This window comes from Peromyscus eremicus, chromosome 4 (genome assembly GCF_949786415.1).
Source record: "Peromyscus eremicus chromosome 4, PerEre_H2_v1, whole genome shotgun sequence".
Classification (NCBI taxonomy): Eukaryota; Metazoa; Chordata; class Mammalia; order Rodentia; family Cricetidae; genus Peromyscus; species Peromyscus eremicus.
Window position 1 is genome coordinate 9,061,815 of NC_081419.1, and position 20,329 is coordinate 9,082,143.

At 39.7% G+C, this 20,329-nt stretch overlaps 1 protein-coding gene across 1 annotated transcript in view; it reads right to left on the reverse strand.

Annotated features, from left to right (window-relative positions):
• Positions 1-20,329, reverse strand: part of C5 (complement C5) — a 127,940-nt gene that overhangs the window by 102,266 nt on the left and 5,345 nt on the right. The window contains exons 3-4 of the mRNA XM_059259052.1: positions 5,265-5,427; positions 2,744-2,814 (exon numbers count right to left, since the gene is read on the reverse strand). Coding sequence (XP_059115035.1) covers positions 2,744-2,814; positions 5,265-5,427 — 234 coding nt within the window. The remainder of the gene's footprint in view (positions 1-2,743; positions 2,815-5,264; positions 5,428-20,329) is intronic.

Here is a 20,329-nt window from a genome sequence, read left to right on the forward strand (position 1 = left end):
ATTGTGAACTCAAGGCCAGCCTGGGCTACACAGTGAGACTCCGCCTCAAAAAAGGCTTTAATAACATACTGGATGAAAGCAAAACTCCTCATTTGGTGTTTTTAAAAAAACTTTTCTTCTGTTAAACTGAAGAACCAGTCTGCTTCTATCTTAGGTTTAAAAGCCATCTTATGTAAAGACAAACTATGTTCATTCCTGTTTATGATTAAATCTCTGTTTCTCAAGGATTGGGCTATACCCCACCTATAACCTTAACTACAAATGGTTCTGAACTGCCTGTTCCAGGAATGACAATCATTTCTGTTTCAAAAAGTTGTTTATAGCCATCTTGCAACCCTACCTTTGTTGCCAAAGTTTCTATGGTCACCTATGACTCCCTTGCTATGCCTACATTACAACCATGCCTTTGTTCCAGGAGGTCGTTAGGACTAATTTGTTGTGCTTATGTTCTGCTCCTGTAACCCTGACTATTTTGCCCACCGAATCCCCCATTTAGAAACCTCCTACCAGCGAGCTATAAAAGCCTTGTCTTCCTCATATCCAGGTAGCCTGGGTACATGAGTACAAAAGCTTGTTTTAATTAATTGCTTTTTTTGATTAATATGGCCATGGTGATTTGGGTTGGTGGTCTTTTTCCTCTGATCTTTGGGATTAACAAACCATCATACACACACATACACACACACACACACACACGCACACGCGCGCGCGCACACACACACATGCACGCACGCACGCATGCACGCACACTTTAGCCCTGATACAACCCTTAGAATGGTTACACATATTGAAAGTTCTCATAAATCTTCTCCATAAGTGGCATTGTTTTTGGGTCAGTGGCTTTGGAACTATTCATGGAGTTCCTGGTGAGTCTTAACTTAAAAACTCAACAAGTTGGAAAACTTACAAAGGCCTCTTTGAACAAGAATGACCCTCACAGATTTACAGGTAAGTATCTTCCTGGCTGTTCTTCATCCCATCATCATTCATGATGAACCTTTCTCAAATTCTTTGCTCAGGGTGCTTCCTACATCCTGCCTCCTTGTGGCTCTGGGCTCGGCTCTCCACACCCAGGAAGCTCTTTCACTGATGACTGGCATCCGTTTCTTTTACATGTGGTTCCAGGATTCAGCTTCACTCAAGTTCAATTACAGCCAAGAAGGACAAAGAATCCATGTCCCTTCACCCCTTACTCTCCAGTAGAAATAAGAACATTGGAGCTGACGTCTCTCCCGGGCTTTGTCAGTCAGCCAATTATTCACTACGCTCGTTTGTGTCTACACTAGTCTCATTGTGCTGGCTAGTTTTATGTCAACTTGATACAAGCTAGAGTCATCAGAGAGGAGGGAGCCAAAACTGAGAAAACACCTCCATAAGATCTGGCTGTAGGCAAGCCCATAGGGCGTTTTCTTAATTAATGATTGATGTACAAGGGCCTAGCCCATTATAGGTGGTGCCACCCCTGGACAGGTGGTCCTGGGTTCTATAAGAAAGAAGGCTGAGCAAGCCATGATGAGCAAGCCAGTAGGCAGCACCCCTCCATGGCCTCTGCATCAGCTCCTGCCTCCAGGTTCCTGCTCTGCTTGAGTTCCTGTCCTGACTTTCTTCAGTGATGGACCATGATGTGGAAGTGTAAGCCAAACAAACTCTTTCCTCCTCAAGTTGCTTTGGTCATGATGTTTCATCACAGCAATAGAAACCCTAACTAAGACATTAATTTTTCCTGCTTCCATAGATTAACTCATGCTAGTTCCTACAGAGACAGCTTTCATTATTTCAAAGAACCCATGACAGTTCCTTTCATTATGACCTAACTCAAGGTTTTCCTTACCTTTTCCATTCCAGAGAAGGAATGTATCGCCCCTCAGGCTCACTCATACTGTGTTTTCCTCCAGAATCCTTGAGTCATTAATGTACATTTCGGCATATACTCTAGTAAGTTTTGTTCTCTAATACACACGCCTTTAATGTGCATTCTAAATTTGTTTGAGAACGGGAAAAGGTGCCTATACGTCATTTGTAGGACAACCCCTGTTAATAAGTGAGCAGCTGACCAATTGCAGTGATCATTTCCCCACAGAAATGTCTCTGGGAATTGATTATAAATCTATGATAGGTAAAACCATGGAATTGATTTCACATCATCTGCTGTATATGATCTGTCAGTTTAGTGGCCGGTAAACGCTGAGCATATTAGTATATTAGTCACTAAAATATAAGTTCCTTAAAAATAAGTAAAACCATACAAATAAAAGTTTTATATATCACAGACAGTCAAGTGATTCTTTCTTAGATTTATTTTATTATTTTTTGTGCATAAATGTTTCGCCTGCATGTCCGTCTGTGTACCACGTGTGTGTCTGGTGTCTGAGGGAGTGGTGAGCCTCTGTGTGGGTGCTGGGAATTGAACCTGGGTCCTTTGTAAGAACAAGTGCTCTCAACTAATGAGCTAGCTCTCCAGCCCTGTCAATTACTTCTTGATGGGCATGCTCTCAAAAAGTAAGTAGTACAGAGGATGGATTTCGATGGTTTAGATCAGTATCCTTCCCAGTGTTAAGTTAGCTTGTCTGGGCTTTCTATGTGTCTGCCATACAGATGTAAATCTATAATGCACATTCACGCTAAGCATTTAATAACTGTTTTTATGACATCAAATGATTTAGTGTAGTGTGAGGATGAGATTGTGGAGGGATATTCCTCAATGAAAATGTTAAAGTGTTATTTACAGAAATAAAATACTTACTATGAAAGTTAAGACAGTCTCCCTTTTGGCTGGCTTCAAGTCGTCATTCAGCGAATAGACTCTGATTTTCACTGTGAAAACATGTGACATCAGCAGAAGCTCCGACAAACAAGCACATCTCAATATTTCGTTTATTTATTTACTTTATTCTTTCACTTTCTTTTTATTTTCAGTCAGAATTTCACTAAAAATTGGTTAGTCTGGCCTTGAACTCACCCTGAAGCCTACTCTGTCCTTGAACTCATAATCCTCCTGCCTCAGCCTCTCATGTAGCTGGGATTATAGATTTAGGCCCTATGGTTTTTAAATTTTTCACAACCATCCTTAATGAGAGGACTTTAATTTAAAAGGCTATATGCACAATCCATAAATGAAAATATATATTCAAAAGAAAGAGAATCCTCTGAGATTCATTTAAGGAGCTACTTGTATTGAATTTAAAATACAGTTATTTATATATATATATATATATATATTTGTAGACAATCTTTGGGAACACATCCATAGTGTAAAATAATTTGTATCTGTACTATTTATCAAGTAGCTACCATATAGTTAGATGAGAGTATCAGATGTTGTCTTTATCAGAGTTAATGGAAAACTGGAAATTTGGTTCAGACAGTATGTATTCTACTTACAAAATCCAACAGGGGTAAAATACTATGACCAAAAGCAACTTGAGTTGGGGGGAGAGTTTATTTCAGCTTACAATTCTCAGGTCACACTCCATCATTGAGCAAAGTCAGGGCAGGAACTCCAGGCAGGAACTTGGAGGCAGGAACTGAAGGGGCCACGGAGGAGCACTGCATACTGGCTTGTTCTTACTGGCTAGTTACCCTGCTCTTACAAAATCATGGCCATTTGCCCAGGGGTATCACCTCCCCCGTCATGGGAAGGACCCACGTACATCAGTAATTGGTACAGTTCTATGAGGGAAACTGTATTATTATCTTTTTTTTTATCAGATGAGGAATGGGGCTGTGAGAGTCTAATTCACACATGATCACCTAGTCAGGAATAGCCCATGTTTAGATTGACCTGGTCGGTGCAGCTCCAGAGACTGCATCCAAACTACTCTAGTTTGCTACCTGTCCCCAAAGGAGAAACATCGGTAAGAAGTTCTTTCATTTTCCTTTATGACTAGATTCGGTGAAAGCACCTTATCTTCTTATCAGACAAGTCCTGATAGGAAAAAATAAGGCCACTCCCAAGGGAAGCTCTAACAGCCAAGAGGGTCCTAGGCTCCGGGATCTAGACTGCTTACTTGCTATACAAGTCTGATGACCGGATGTGGTAGATAGTGTGAATGGTACCCATTTCCCAAAGCATCCTCTATGGTAGGAGGGCAAGGTGAAGTTATACTTGTTTCTAGGTATAATTAAGGTGAAAAAGACCCAATCTGTATGGGTAGAGACTATGGTTTTTCTTTTAAAAAGTCATCAACACCTTTTTTTTTTCAGCCTTCAAAAAATTTTAGGTGTGTGGGTGTTTTGCCTGAATGTATGTGTGCATGCCGTGCCTGCAGAGGCCAGAAGAGGGCGATGGATCCCTTGGGACCAGAGTTACAGACAGTTGTGAGCCAACATATGGCTGCCAGTGCTGACCCATCTCTCTCTCCAGTCACCCCCACCCCCAGTCATCTTCTCTCCATCAAGAGCTCATGCTATTCTGGTAGTGACATCCTCACTCTCTCTAGGCCTTTCCTGCCTCAGCCAATCATAGCAGGCTCTCTACTCCACATCACCGTTGACATCACCAACAACCACCAACATTAGCATACTATCTAATGCTTTTCAATGAAGCTCGCTGATCCTGTCTCCCTTTTTCTGTCCTTCCCCATCAATATTATTAATGAAATCTCATTGCTTTCTCTTTCCACATACACGTCTCTTACAGATCGTCTCTTCAGAGTCAATGATGGCAAGAAGGAGAGATGAAGGAATTTTATGAGGTAAATCAGGGCTTTCCTCGACCACAGGCTCTAGGCCCTTCCCTCTGTAACAGATGGCATTGTTTTAACAGACACTTTTATAGACAAACGGCCTTTGAATATTAGTATCCACACATTCCCATGGTGTTGCTTATCCCTTCTGAGACATCTGGTCTCCCCTTGTTGGGTGTTGTTTCCCAGTTGAGAATTCAGTCCCGACTCTGCATTTGTTATGAACGTGGCTCTGTCATAAATATTTCTCCTTTGTCTAAATTTTATTTGAAATAAAATCTATTTATTTATTGAGTAAGTTCTAACAACATTTTACAATGTTTGGAAAGCTTTTTTTATCTACTTGGAAATAAGTGATAATGCAGCAGATGTAATTTTGGATTTTTCAATCTATTTAGAAATTTATTTATAAATTAAAAATCAAATGCTATTTGAAAACTATAAAAGTCATTAGGAATTGAGGGCTAGTTTTGATCTTGTTTTTTTTTTCAGGGTGGAAATCAGTCTCCACTCAATTCCATGTGTCAAAAGGTCTAAAATACTGTCAGTTTCCCCATGAGGATGCGCTTTGCCCGCTACCTGACTGGTCTGGAGTGTAAACAGGTTTGTCTGTGTGGATGAAGAGAAATCCATTGTCATAGGTTATTGGCATTTTTTTCAATTTTGAAAAATGCTTTGACACGACTTCTAGATACACATGTGAGATCGAGTCTTGTTCTCCAGGCAGTTGGCTGGGCTGTATCTGTAAGAACAATAGCGGAAAGGGTATAATTCTAAGGTTATAAACCACACTGCAAAACCACTGCAATCTCATTAGAATCAAAAAACGATTCTGCATATTACATCATTTAGAAAGTGATATAGCCTAGCACTCTAGACACTGAAGCAGAAATACCACAGGGCCAAGGGCACCCTGGGCTGCATAGTGAAACACTGTCTCAAAATAAACCAAGTCAACCAGCAAGTAAACAAAAGCAGCAGAATGGCACAAGAGCTAGAAGAGCAAATTAAAGTTGCCCAAGCCCTTCATTGTCCAATGTCAGGATGAAAACTTTGCTGTCAGCAATGGAACATTAGCTGGAAAGATAGCTCAATTGGTAAAGTACTTGCCTTGCAAGTACAAGGTCCTGAGTTCAAGAACCCAAAACCCAAGTTACAAAAAGGCTGGGTGTTGTGGCCAGTACTTGCAATCCCAGAACTTGGGAGGCGGAGACAGACAGATCCCTGGGGCCTGCCGCCTGGCCAGCCTCATGTACCTGGTGAATTCCAGGCCAGTGAGAGACCTTGTCATAAGAAATACGGCAGATGGCAACCAAGGAACCACAGCTGAACTTGTCCTCTGGCCTCCACAAGTAAGTACATGGTTACCTGCACACACACACACACACACACACACACACACACACACACACACACAGGAGCGGTGGGTGTGGGGGGGAGGCCACAGTTTAAAAGAAAGCAAAAACACCACCCCCACCCGCAACCCAGAGACTCAAAAAGTACACCAGTGGGAGAATTACTGAGCAGATCTGCAGTCTAACCAGACAGGAACCCTGGGTCTAATACAGTCTCGGGTACCATGAGTGCTGGGATCTCTCTTGGGGATTGATGGGAGCAGCGACAGGGTGTCTGTATCAGCAAAGCCCCTTTCAGTAGAGCAGACCCTGAGGAGCCGGGCAGTATCAGGACTAACCTGGGTTCTGGCATGTTGTAGAATACCTCTAGTGTTGAGATGTGGTCTGAGCCTTAGACAAGAGTGAGACTAGTTCTGCAGAACAGTGATAAAAGTGCTGGTGTGTTTGCCAATGGAGAGTTCACAAATAGCCCTTTCTAGTACTCAGAGACCTCCTGTTATTATTGTACTCCTGCCTACCCTAAAACCACACCTCTGGTTGGGGGCCAAATGATACAAGGATCAACCCAGGAAACCTAACAACACAAAGGTCCAGCTGTTACGAGAGGAGACCAAGTTAAACTGTCAAAGAAACACAACCAACAACGCAGGGATAGAGTCCACCCTGGAGAGTGATGGCATAGACATCCTGCACCCGTGTGGACCACAGTGAACACTCTGCACCCCTGAACATGTGCATGACCACACAAATACAGTCTGTGCCTGAACACACACATGTGGTTTTATCGAGACAGTCTAGACTTGTACCGAGACAAGTGACCACACAGGGACAGATGTTACTTAGTACTTACTTAATTTCATAGACCACTTTGTATTGCATTATTCTCCCAAAGTGCACAGGCACTTTCCATGCCTTGGCCTTCTGGTGATTCAATTGCTTCAGGTTGAGTGGTTACATTTTTTTAAACTCTTTTTTGTTTCTATTCCACCTTTCACTGGAACTATTTCATTTCCTCTCTTCTTTATTGGCCCCATTTAGCTTTCTCCCCATTTTTCTTTATTGTTTTAATGCTCCATTCCTACTCTTAATAGCTAATACCTAAGTCACACTATGCTGTCTTTGATCCTTTATTGTCCTGAAGTTATTGGAATTGAAAAGGTGATTTTTAAAATTCATTCTTACTGTATTTTTATAGCAGGCCTACTTATCAGTTGTGGTTAATTCTGCAGTTAGAAGTCTACTCTTGGAGTAATAATAGAGATTGTGCCTGGTCCCCTGAGTGTGTGGGCTGAGAGTTTAGCCACTGAGTCTAGAGTTGGAGAAACAACAACTAACCCTACTACACCCTAGTCCCACTTGAACGGGGGAAATATTTTAACTAAAAAAAAAATACAGGTGATTAAAAAACAAACAAACAAAAAACAACCAATGACCTAATCCCAGATGCTCAAATCCAATTGAACTAACAATAGAAACATAAAAAAATCATAACATGACTCCTCCCAAAATTACCAAGCCACAATAATAAGTTCCAATGAATGTGAATTAAGTGAAGTCTCAAAGAATTTAAAATAATAATTATAAGAATATTCAATGAGCTCAAAGAGTACATGAATAAATTCCTGAATGAATTAAAAGAAAATTAAAAAATCTGAATGAAATGAGGATGCCAATAGAAAATGTGAAAGGGAATTCAATAAAAATAGTAAAAAAGTCAAATTGAAATTTTAGAAATGAAAACCTTAATAAGATGAATTTAAAAATTCAGAGGAAAGCCCTTCCAATAGAGTGTATCAAGTGAACAACATGGCCTAAAGGCAACACAGATAACTTAGAGCAGCCAGACGATGTCTGTAATAAAACAACAATAATACGTGAACAGAACATACACCATTTATGGGACACCACGGGGAAAAAAACCTCTATAGTTCAGGAGCATAGAAGAGTTCAAGCTAAGGCAGAGAAAAACATATTCAATAAAATCAGAATGGAGCAATTTCCAAATCTAGAGAAAGAGGACCCCCTCTTGATACAGGAGACATTTAATATTCCAAATACACTAGATCAGAAAAGAACCTCTCCACATCATAATATAGTTAAAACACTAAGTACACAGAACAAGGAAATAATATTGAAAGCTGCAAGTGAGAAACACAGAATCATTTTTAAAAACAGAACACATCAGAGTAAGAGCAAATTTTCAACAGAAACTCCAAATGCCAAGAGAGCATGGAACAAAGTATTTTCAGCTGTGAGAGACAGTTGCCAAACCAGATTACTATATCCAGCAAAGATATCCCTCAAAATTAAAGAGGAAAGAAAATCTTCCAACAATAAACTTATGGCCACACACCAGCAGCACAGATACCGCAATGAAGAGAAAGATAAACACATCCATGAAGCCACAGGAAAGAATAAGCCACACTAGAACAATAATACTCAATTAAGGAATAGAAAGCACCAAATACTACAAAAAATAAAATTTAATACACCTTTCAATAATAACTCTGGATGTCAATAGTCTCAATTCTCCAATCAAAAGACAGTGTAGCAGATTGATCTTAAACATGGAACCTATCTATTTGTTGACTGCAAGAAATACATCTTACTGACAAAGATGAACATCTAAGCATGGAAGGGTTGAAAAAAGAATTCCAGCTGGGCGGTGGTGGCACACGCCTTTAATCCCAGCACTTGGGAGGCAGAGGCAGGAGGATCTCTGTGAGTTCAAGGCCAACCTGTGCTACAAAGTGAGTTCCAGGAAAGGCTCCAAAGCTACACAGAGAAACCCTGTCTTGAAAAAACAAACAAACAAAAACAAAAAAAACAAAAAGAATTCTGAGCAAATGGACTAGTCAACAAGCAAGCAAAGCTACTATGACACCTGAAAATAAATTTAAAAACTAGTTAAAAAAGATAAGAAGGTCACTTCATATTAATTAAGGCCCCACATTCCACTAGAAAGACATTACAACCCCAGCATTGGACATCAGCACACCCAGACACATAACAACACAACCAGATGAAAGGCACAGGCTGACATCACCAGAACAATAGTGATTGTCTACAACACCATACTCTCACCAGACCCCCCCCCCAAAAAAAAAACAGTTGGGAAACATCAGGTTTAAATGTTAGTATAAGTCAGATGGATTTTACAAACATCTGCAGAATATTCTACCCAAATACTGAAGAAAACACATTTTTCTCAGTGACCCACAGGACTTTCTTTAAAATACATCACCTTTTAAGACATAAAGCATGTTTAGCTGAATAAAAGAGTTTAAATGATTTCTTATAATCTATCCGATGACAGCAGACTCAAACTAGAAACCAACAGCTGGAAAGTTATAGAAAGTACAAAGTTATGGAGATTGAATAACACATCCCTGAATAATGAGCAAGTCATCAGAGATCAGGGGGGACATGTAAAAACACCAAGAATCACACAGAAAGAAACATGACAGAATCTGGGGTGGCACAGCCATGTCTGAATGGAATGGCAGAAGTCATAAAGTCAGCACAGCTGCTTGACAAAGATCCAGCAAAGCTGAGCCACATGATGGCTGCCATACCACCTTTGGTTTTCATCTCCACCTGCTGCATACTTGGGGCACTTTTAATATTTGTACAATTTGGGGATATTGGATTGATGGAAAATTCCTTATGAATCATTTATACCTTCTCCCAGGAATGCTGCTTCTAAGCTTCCCCAGGAAAGTCCTGAACATACTATTCCCCCTGCTTTGAGGGAGATATCCTTATCTACTTGAAGGTCTTCCTTATGCCTTGGAGGTTGTGACACATAAAGAAGTCAGAGGTCCTTCATGAGGTTATGAGACATTCTTGAAACATCTGTCCCTGTACTTACACAGGAACAAGATATTCAAAACAAAGTAAACTTAAAAGGTCAACAAGATTTGGTGGGCTAGAAGAGTTGGCCACAGTTCAGATTACAAGCCTCTTCCCACGGTACACTCAGACAATTATGTAGCATACAACTCTGCCCTACATAGAGACATATTGATGAGCAAAGTATGGAGTGAAAAGATGATAAAAGTATGAGATGTCAGGACCTCCCCCTCTTTGAAAAGTTAGCTCATGCAGAGCCACTATAATGTCATATGTCCAAGGAACAACAGAATGCCAGAATTAGACATATAGACAAATTCTATAAAGATATAAATGTGAACATTGATTGTATTATGTCAGAATTTGAATAGTAACTGCAGCATCTTTGGCCTGAGGATTTTTCCTGGGCACTCTGACCGCTAAGAGTTAATAATACACTGTTGAGACATGGCAAAATGCCCAAGGTGGTTGAAGATTTTTGTTTTGGTCTAGTGTCCTTGAAGCAACCAAAGCTACCAGCCTGAGAATAGGCTGTCATATGCCTCTAGATTCTCAAAAATTGGGTTATGGGGTTAACGAGTAAGAATGATAACTTTGTTTATTAATGATGTCAAAACTTGAGGGAAAATGATTGGAAATGATATTTCTGTTCTGTCATAGTTTATTAATGATGACTAAAAGATGAGCAAAAGAAAGTGAAACTTGTCCAAAAACAAAAGTGATATGATCTATGTTTTGGAACATCATGAATGTATCCCTGCTTACTAAATTCTGTATAAATAAAGAAATACTCTGACTGCTAGTCAGTCAGGCTGCAAGATTTTTCTGACCACCATGGCCTGGCTCACTTCCTTCCCCCACCGACTCCTTACACACTCTGCAGGACCCATCCACCACCAGGGATGGCTCCTGGCACTGGGACACAATGAAAGTAGTTTGAGGGGAATTTTATAGCTAAAAATGCCTACTTAAAAAAAAAACAGCAATCACAAATAATGATGCATTTCACTGCCTTAAAGAAAATGAACAGGTGAAACCTCAAATAAGCAGATGGAAAGAAATGAACAATATGAAGAATCAGTGAAATATTATGTTGTTTCTCTGAAAAGATAAGCAAGACTAGTAAGGAGCAGGTACTGCTTTTGCAAGAGGCCCCATGGGTTCCTTACACCTGTGTCAGGTGACTCACAACCATCTATAACTCCGTCCCTGGGATCTGACGCGTCTTACCTCCATGGGCACTTGCACTCATATCACACTCCCATTCATTTCCAACTCATATCACACTCCCATTCATTTCCAAAGACACATTCATATAACTGAAATTAAAATTAATCTTAAAGACAAAACAAGATTCATAAGCTCTTAGCCAAGCTAGCTGAGATAGTTGATGACGATCATAGATAGATAGATGATAGATGATAGATAAACTAAAACTAGAGATGAAAGGCAGACATTATCACAGATTTTTAACAAAACTCAGAGATTTTTAGAATAAGCTTTTAAAACCTGTATTCCAATAAATCTGAAAAGAAGGAACAGGTAAATTTCTTGACACATATGACCTAGCAAAATTAAACTAAGAGAACATGTGCAACTTAAGCCAACCTATAACAAGCCAATGGGATTCAAACAGTAATAAACTTACTAAAATTGCCCAAGCCCAGATATAGTCACTGCTGAATCCTGTGATGCCAAAGTGTTCCACACACACAAAAAAAGAATGCTACTGTTCTGGGTTGCCTTTTAACGCAAGACCAGAAAATCTTGAAGCTGTTAGAAAAAAGTGTAGGAAGACTCTTGAAGATGTGAGCACAGGCAAGGACCCCCTAAACCAACAGTTCAGGAAATAATGATACCCAGAACTAACAAACATGATTGAAAAAATTATTTAATTTTTTCCTGTACAACAAAGATAACAAGTGAAAAACATGGTGTACATAACAGGAGAATTTTTTTGCTATACATTTGATGGAGAATTAAATCTAGAATAAAGAACTCCAGACAGCCTAAGCAATAAATTGGCTAATGAAATGATCACACAGTTCATAAGCAACAAGGCACAGATGACTGATGAACATATGAAAATCTGATCACATCCTTAGTCATCCAAAAAGGCCAATGAAACTGATATTCCATCTCATTCCAGTAGGAACAGCTATCATCAAAAATGGTAACAAAAACAAGAAATGCTGGTGAAGATGCAGGGAAAGGGAAATTTTATGTATTGCTAGATAGAGTGTAAACTGGTGCAGCCACTACAAAATCAGTGTGGAAGTTCATAAAAATAGAGCTACCTCTGGACCAGCTGTAGCACTTGGGTATATACCAAGAGGAATATCAATGTGGTCAGAGATGCTTGCACATTCATCTTTATCATTGCACTATTTACAATACCCAAGCTATGGAGACAGTCTGCTTATCCATCAGCAGGTGAGTGGATACAGAAAATGCAGTGTATACGCATGGTGGAGTTTTAGTCAACCACAAAGGAAAAAGCTGCTGGGAAATGGGTGCAACTGGAAGTCTCCATAGTAAGGAAAATAAGCCAGACTCAGAAAACCAATAGTGCACATTTTCTCTCATTGTACACACATGACATAAGATTTTACACACACACACACACACACACACACACACACACACACACCATAAAGAACTAGAAGGGAGCCTGTGGAAGCTCACAAAGGTTTTCTAGTAAGATCTGAATTTGCTTTACCCAGCAGGATTATATTAGAGGATTGTTTGATGACTTGAGTGGTTACTAGGTGATTGGAAGGGTCTACACTGGGCTGAGCTAGAGGGAGGTCTTTGCTCCACCCCTTGGCATTCCTATAAATAGCCCTTTAGAAGAGACAGAAGGGGCCAGTGTATATTGATCCAGGCCCTCCCAAGGCTATCCTGTGTTTCTATCTGTTTCTTTCCCCTCTATCCTTCTACCTCTATTTTTCTACCTCAATCTCTTATCCCTCTCTCCTCAAGAGTTCCCTGTCATAAAAAAGTGGGAGCCAGTCTCCCACAAATGGCACCAGGAACAGGGACTTGGCAAAAAGAGTGTTAGGGGGCATCATGGGTGTAAGGGGGCATGCCTGATAATGAGTTATAAAGGTGATGGTATTTTATTCTCAGGAGTGAAAGTTAGGCAGTGGAATGCTGAAGTTGAAAAGTAAGGCTGCAGCGTATATTTCTCTCTATCTAGGTTTCTTCCCTTTTTTCTTTCTCTTAATTTCTATCTATAAAAATTAGGAAAAATTTAGGGTAAGAAGGAAAAAATATAAAGTAGAAAGTACAAATATAGTATAAGAAAAAACTTAGGATAAGATAAGCAACAAGACAGAGGAAATATGTCTTTGATTTTCTAACTATTGGGCTATGAATGCAAACTCCTGGGGAAGAATCAGAGAAAAATCTATCAAAGATGAGAAAAATGGGCAGAAAAAGATTCCTGTGGAAGCTTTCGGCCTGTAGACAGCTTAATTCTAAGTCCTGAGTGGCAGAGGAAAGAATTTCCGAGACAGGTGCAGATGAAATAAAACTTTTCACTCTGCTGATGCTGCCACTATATGAAAATGTTGTACCATCAGAATTAGTTTCTATTTGACCATGAAGCCAAAATTTAGAGAACAGAAGTCTTAGGGAAAACTTAATAATTTCTCTCTCTAAAAAACTAAAAGCTTTTCAGACCTTTCCTTCTCAGATTTTTTTTTTCTCTTTTTGTAAGGGTAAAAATTAAACTCACCTGAACTCTGTCCTAGTTGCCGGCCAGCAGGCAGGGCACCTGCGGGAAGGCCCTCCCTCACCAAAACCCCCCACCAGACCCTGCAATCTACACATCCTGCCCCCATACCCATCCGCCTGAGACCCCAGACACTTCCTGAGACATGGAAACCAAATTGTCAGCTATCATTGGACCAAGAGCTCACATTGCACCAAGAGACTCTGCAATCTGCATGCCCTGCCCCCATACCCATCTGCCTGAAACCCCAGCTACTTCCTGAGGCACGGAAACCAAACCACCAGCTCTCATTGGACAAAGAGCTCTTATTGGAACAAGAGTAACCTCCTGAGACAGGTAATCTGCCACATCTTATTAGAACAAGAGAGGCTTCCTGAAACACCGAATCTGTCAGCTCTGACAGGACCAAGAACCCTGATAAGACCAAGAGTGGCTCTGGGAGTCACAGAATCAACAAGCTTGGGTTGACCCAAGAGCAGCTCCCTGAGACACAGAATCTGCTTGCTCCAATTAGACCAAGAACTAAGACTGGATTCAGAGGGGCCCCCTGAGACACAGATACAACAAGCAGACTGGACCAATAGCAACTCGCTCAGACACAGGCACCTCTTATACCTATTAGAGGAGGAGATGGGCAGATGTCAAGGCAAAAATACATACAACAACATAAAGAGCAATACAGCATCACGAGAACCTAGCCCTCCTCCAACAGCAAGACCTGAACACCACAATGTAGAAGAAGCAGAAGAAAGTGACCTTAAGAATAGTGTCATGAAGATGCCAGAGGCCTTTTAAGAAAAAATGAAAAAGGAAGTTGAGGAAAAGACAAACAAAAAATTGGAAGAAATCAATAAAGAAATAGAGGAAAAGACAAATAAAAAAACGGAAGAAATCAATAAGTCCCTTAAAGAAAGCCAAGAAAACCATGAAAAAGCAATTAAACATGTGAGGGAAACAGTTCAAGACCTGAAAAGGGAAATAGAAACAATGAAGAAGACACAAACAGAGGGAATGCTGGAAATAGAAAATCTGAGTAAATGAACAGGAAACCAACAGAATACAAGAGATGGAAGAGAGAATCTCTGGTATAGAGGATACAATAGAGGAAATAGATTCAACAGTCAAAGAAAATACCAAGAATACCAAGGCCAAAAAAGTCATAACACAAAACGTCCAGGAAATCTGGGATACCATGAAAAGGCCAAATCTAAGAATAATAGAGATAGAAGAAGGAGAAACCAAATCAAAGGCACAGAAAATATATTCAACAAGATCATAGAAGAAAACTTTCCCAACCTAAAGAAGGAAATACCTATGAAGATACAAGAAGCCTATAGAACACCAAACAAACTAGACCCCCCAAAAAAGTCCCCTCACCACATAATAATTAAATAACTAAACCTACAGAACAAAGAAAGAATACTAAGAGCAGCAAAGGAAAAAGGTCAAGTGACTTATAAAGGCAAACCCATCAGAATAACACCCGATTTCTCAATAGAGACTTTGAAAGCCAGAAGGACCTGGACAGATGTAATGCAGACACTAAGAGACCATGGATGCCAGCCTAGACTAATATACCCAGCAAAGCTTTCAATCACCATAGACGGAGTGAACAAGACAACACCAGTTTTAAACAATACCTATCCACAAATCCAGCCCTACAGAAAGCACTAGAAGGAAAATTCCAACCTAAGGAAGTCAGATACAACCATTAAAACACAGGCAATAGATAATCACACAGCAGTAAATCACAAAGAAGACACACACACACACACACACTACCACCAAAAGATAGCAGGAACTAACAATCACTGGTCATTAATATTCCTTAATATCAATGGACTTAATTCACCTATAAAAAGACACAGGCTAACAGAATGGATATGAAAACAGGACCCATCTTTCCGCTGCATACAAGAAACACACCTCAGTTTCAAAGATAGATACTACCTCAGAATAAAAGGCTGGGAAGTCTTACCAATCAAATGGTCTTAAGAAGCAAGCTGGTGTAGCTATCCTAATATTCAACAAAATAGACTTCAATCAAAAGAGATCAAGAAGGACATTACATATTCATCACAGGAAAGATCCACTAAGATGAAGTTTCAATTCTGAACATTTATGCCCCAATCACAAGAGCACCCATACATGTAAAAGAAACATTACTAAAGCTTAAATCACACATAAAACACCACACATTAATAGTGGTAGACTTCAATATCCCATTCTCACCATTGGACAGATGTGCCAAATCAAAACTTAACAGAGAAATAAGGGGCTTAACTGATGTTATGACTCAAATGGACTTAATATCTACAGAACATTCCACCCTAACAAAAAAGAATATACCTTCTTCTCAGCACCCCATGGAACCTTCTCTAAAGTTGACCACATGCTCGGTCACAAAGCAAACCTCAACAGATTAAAAAAAATTGGAATAACCTCCTGTATTCTATCAGACCACCATGGTTTAAAGTTAGATTTCAACAACAACAACAATTACAGAAAGCCTACAATCTCATGGAAACCAAATAACGCTCAACTGAATCACCGATTCGTCAAGGAAGAAATAAAGAAAGAAATTAAAGACTTCCTAGAGATCAATGAAAATGAATATACTACATACCCAAACTTATGGGACACTATGAAAGCAGTGCTAAGAGAAAAATTCATAGCACTAAATGTCCACATAAAGAAGTTGGAGAAATCTCACACTAGTGACTTAACAGCACACCTGAAAGCTCTAGAACAAGAAGAAGCAAAGTCACCCAGGAGGAACAGACACCAGGAAATAATCAAATTGAGAGCTGAAATCAATAAAATAGAAACAAAGAGAACAATACAAAGAATCAATAAAACAAAGAGTTGGTTCTTTGAGAAAATCAACAAGATAGACAAGCCCTTATCTAGACTAACCAAAAGGTAGAGAGAGCATCCAAATTAGCAAAATCGGAAATGAAAAGGGAGACATAACAACTGACAATGAGAAAATCCAGAGAATCATCAGGTCATACTTCAAAAACCTGCACTCCACAAAATTGGAAAATCTAAAAGAAATGGACAATTTTCTAGATAGGTACCACATACCTAAGTTAAATCAAGACCAGATAAACTATTTAAATGGACCAATAAAGGAAATAGAAACAGTCATTAAAAGTCTCCCAACCAAAAAAAGCCTAGGACCAGATGGTTTCAACACAGAATTCTACCTGAGTTAATACCAATACTCTTTAAATTGTTCCACACAATAGACAGAAGGAACATTACCAAACTCCTTCTATGAGGCTACAGTTACTCTGATTCCCAAGCCAAACAAAGATGCAACAAAGAAAGAGAATTACAGACCAATCTCCCTCATGAACATTGATGCAAAAATACTCAATAAAATATCGGCAAACAGACTCCAAGAACACATCAAAAAATTATCCACCATGATCAAGTAGGCTTCATCCCAGAGATGCAAGGTTGGTTCAAGAAAGTCTGTCAATGTAATACACCATATAAACAAACTGAAAGAAAAAAAACCACATGATCATTTCATTAGATGCTGAAAAGGACTTTGACAAAATCCAACACCCCTTCATGATAAAGGTCTTGGAGAGATCAGGACTACAGGGAACATACCTAAATATAATAAAGGCAATTTGCAGCAAGCCAACAGCCAACATCAAAGTAAATGGAGAGAAACTAGAAGCGATTCCACTAAAATCAGGAACAAGACAAGGCTGTCTGCTCTCCCCATATTTATTCAATATAGTACTTGAAGTTCTAGCTAGAGCAATAAGACAACAAAAGGAGATCAAGGGGATACAAATTGGAAAGGAAGAAGTCAAACTTTCACTATTTGCAGATGACATGATAGTATACATAAGTGACCCCCAAAATTGGACCAAGGAACTCATACAGTTTATAAACACCTTCAGTAATGTGGCAGGATACAAGATTAACTCAAAAAAATCAGTAGCCCTCCTATATGCAAATGACAAGTAGGCTGAGAAAGAAACCAGAGAAACATCACCCTTTACAACAGTCACAAATAATATAAAATACCTTGGGATAATTCTAACTAAGCAAGCAAAGGACCTGTATGACATGTCCCTTAAGTCCCTGAAGAAAGAAATTGAAGAAGATATCAGAAAATGGAAAGATCTCCCATGTTCATGGATAGGTAGGATTAACATAGTAAAAATGGCAATCTTACCAAAAGCAATCTACAGATTCAATGCAATCCCCATCAAAACCCCAATACAATTCTTCACAGACCTGGAAAGAACAATACTCAACTTCATATGGAAAAACAAAAAACTCAGGATAGCCAAAAGAATCCTGTACAATAAAACAACCTCTGGAGGCATCACGATCCCTGACTTCAAGCTCTACTATAGAGCTACAGTAATAAAAACAGCTTGGTACTGGCATAAAAACTGACATGTGGACCAATGGAACTGAACTGAAGACCCTAACATTAATCTGCACACCTATGAACATATAATTTTTGACAAAGAAACCAAAACTGTACAATGGAAAAAAGAAAGTATCTTCAACAAATGGTGCTGGCATAACTGGATGTCAACATATAGAAGGCTACAAATAGATCCATATCTTTCACCGTGCACAAAACTTAAGTCCAAGTGGAACAAAGACCTCAACATAAATCCAGTTACTCTGAACCTGATAGAAGAGAAAGTAGGAAGTACTCTTGAACACATTGGCACTGGAGATCACTTCCTAAATATAACACCAGTAGCACAGACACTGAGAGCAACAATTAATAAATGGGACCTCTTGAAACTGAGAAGCTTTTGTAGGACAAAGGATATGGTCAATAAGACAAAAAACAACAGCCTACATAATGGGAAAAGATCTTCACCAACCCCACATCTGACAGAGGGCTGATATCCAGAATATATAAAGAACTCAAGAAACTAGACATCAAAATACCTAACAATCCAATTAAAAAATAGGATATAGAGCTAAACAGAGAATTCTCAACAGAAGAATCTCAAATGGCTGAAATACATTTAAGGAATTGCTCGACATCCTTAGTCATCAAGGAAATGCAAATCAAAATGACTCTGAGATACCATCTTATACTTGTCAGAATGGCTAAGATCAAAAACACTGAAGACAGCTTATGTTGGAGAGGATGTGGAGCAAGGGGAACACTCTTACACTGTTGGTGGGAATGCAAACTGGTACAGGCATCTTGGAAATCAGTATGGCGCTTTCTCAGAAAATTGAGAGTCAATCTCCCTCAACATCCAGCTATACCACTCTTGAGCATATATCCAAGGAATGCTCAATCTTACCACAAGGACACATGCTCAACTATGTTCATAGCAGCATTATTTGTAATAGCTAGAACCTGGAAACAACCTAGATGCCCTTCAACTGAAGAATGGATAAAGAAAATGTGGTACATATACACAATGGAGTACTACTCAGCAGAGAAAATGATGACATCATGAGGTTTGCAGGCAAATGGGTGGAACTACAAAATATCATCCTGAGTGAAGTAACCCAGATTCAGAAAGACAAACATGCCTCAACTGAGTGTACCAGGCTCTGCTGAATCTCCAGGGGAGACCTTGCCTTGCAGGAGGTGGGAATGGGGGGTGCGTTGGGGGGAAGGCTGGGGGTTGGAGGAGAAAGGACAGGGGAATCCATGGTTGATATGTAAAATGAATAGAAAATCTCTTAATAAAAAGAAAAGAAAAAAATTAAACTCACCTGGAAGAAACATCTATCAGAATGGGAGAATCACTCATAACTGCCCTAGCACAGAAAAAAATCTGAAGCATTGCTAATCCTTACTGTTAGCATTGTATCTCCAGTTCTAACCAGCAATCAGGAAGCAATTAGCGAAGGGCCAGGGAGTAAGCACCTCTGAGTGTGAGTGCATTCCAGGGATACTAAGATCCCTGCAGTCATCACTCTGCTTCCTCAAAAGTGGAGCAGAGGCAGAGATGGTGCAGGACCCAGGAAAAGCTGATAGTATAAAAAAAATTGGCCATACAAACAAGGCCAGCAGGAATGGGGACAGTTCCCCTCCTGACTGCAAGCCCCAAGTTGGTAGGTGGGGCTATGCAGCACCAATGGCTGTGAAAAAGTCTCTCTACAAAAGCTCTTTCTTTACTTTTTCTGTCAGAGAAAAGATCTTTCTGAAAAAAGCTTTTTTCCTATTATCATTCCTTTTCACTGACTCAATGAGGCAGGGGAGTGAAGCACTCAAGAATTTTTGTTTCTGGCAACAAATAACTATCTGAGTACACTTGGACAGGTGTGACCTGCTCCAGGAACAGTGGCAGGTGAAGAATCTGATTAGAGAGGTATACCTGTCAAACAGTAATGCAGGCATCCTAATACAAGCTTAGGGAAGAAAAAAAAAATCTCCCATGGTAAAAGCAGGAGCTTGATTTTGGCATGAATACAGACTGTGCAAATGGAAGTTTTCTCCTGGACCCAAAAGGAAGCATGGGAAATGTAATTTGTTTGTAACAGTGTGATGATATAGAGAAAGGCAGCTTGGGAAATGTAGTCTATAATGGGGCTTGTAACAGTGTGACAATATAGAGAAAGGCAGTTTGGGAAATGTAGTCTGCAACAGAAATGCTGATACTGCACTGCCCAAAAACTCTGCTCAAAATGCCATTTCTTTTCCAAGAGATGTTAGAAAGCTTAGCCTTATCTCCTGAGAACTA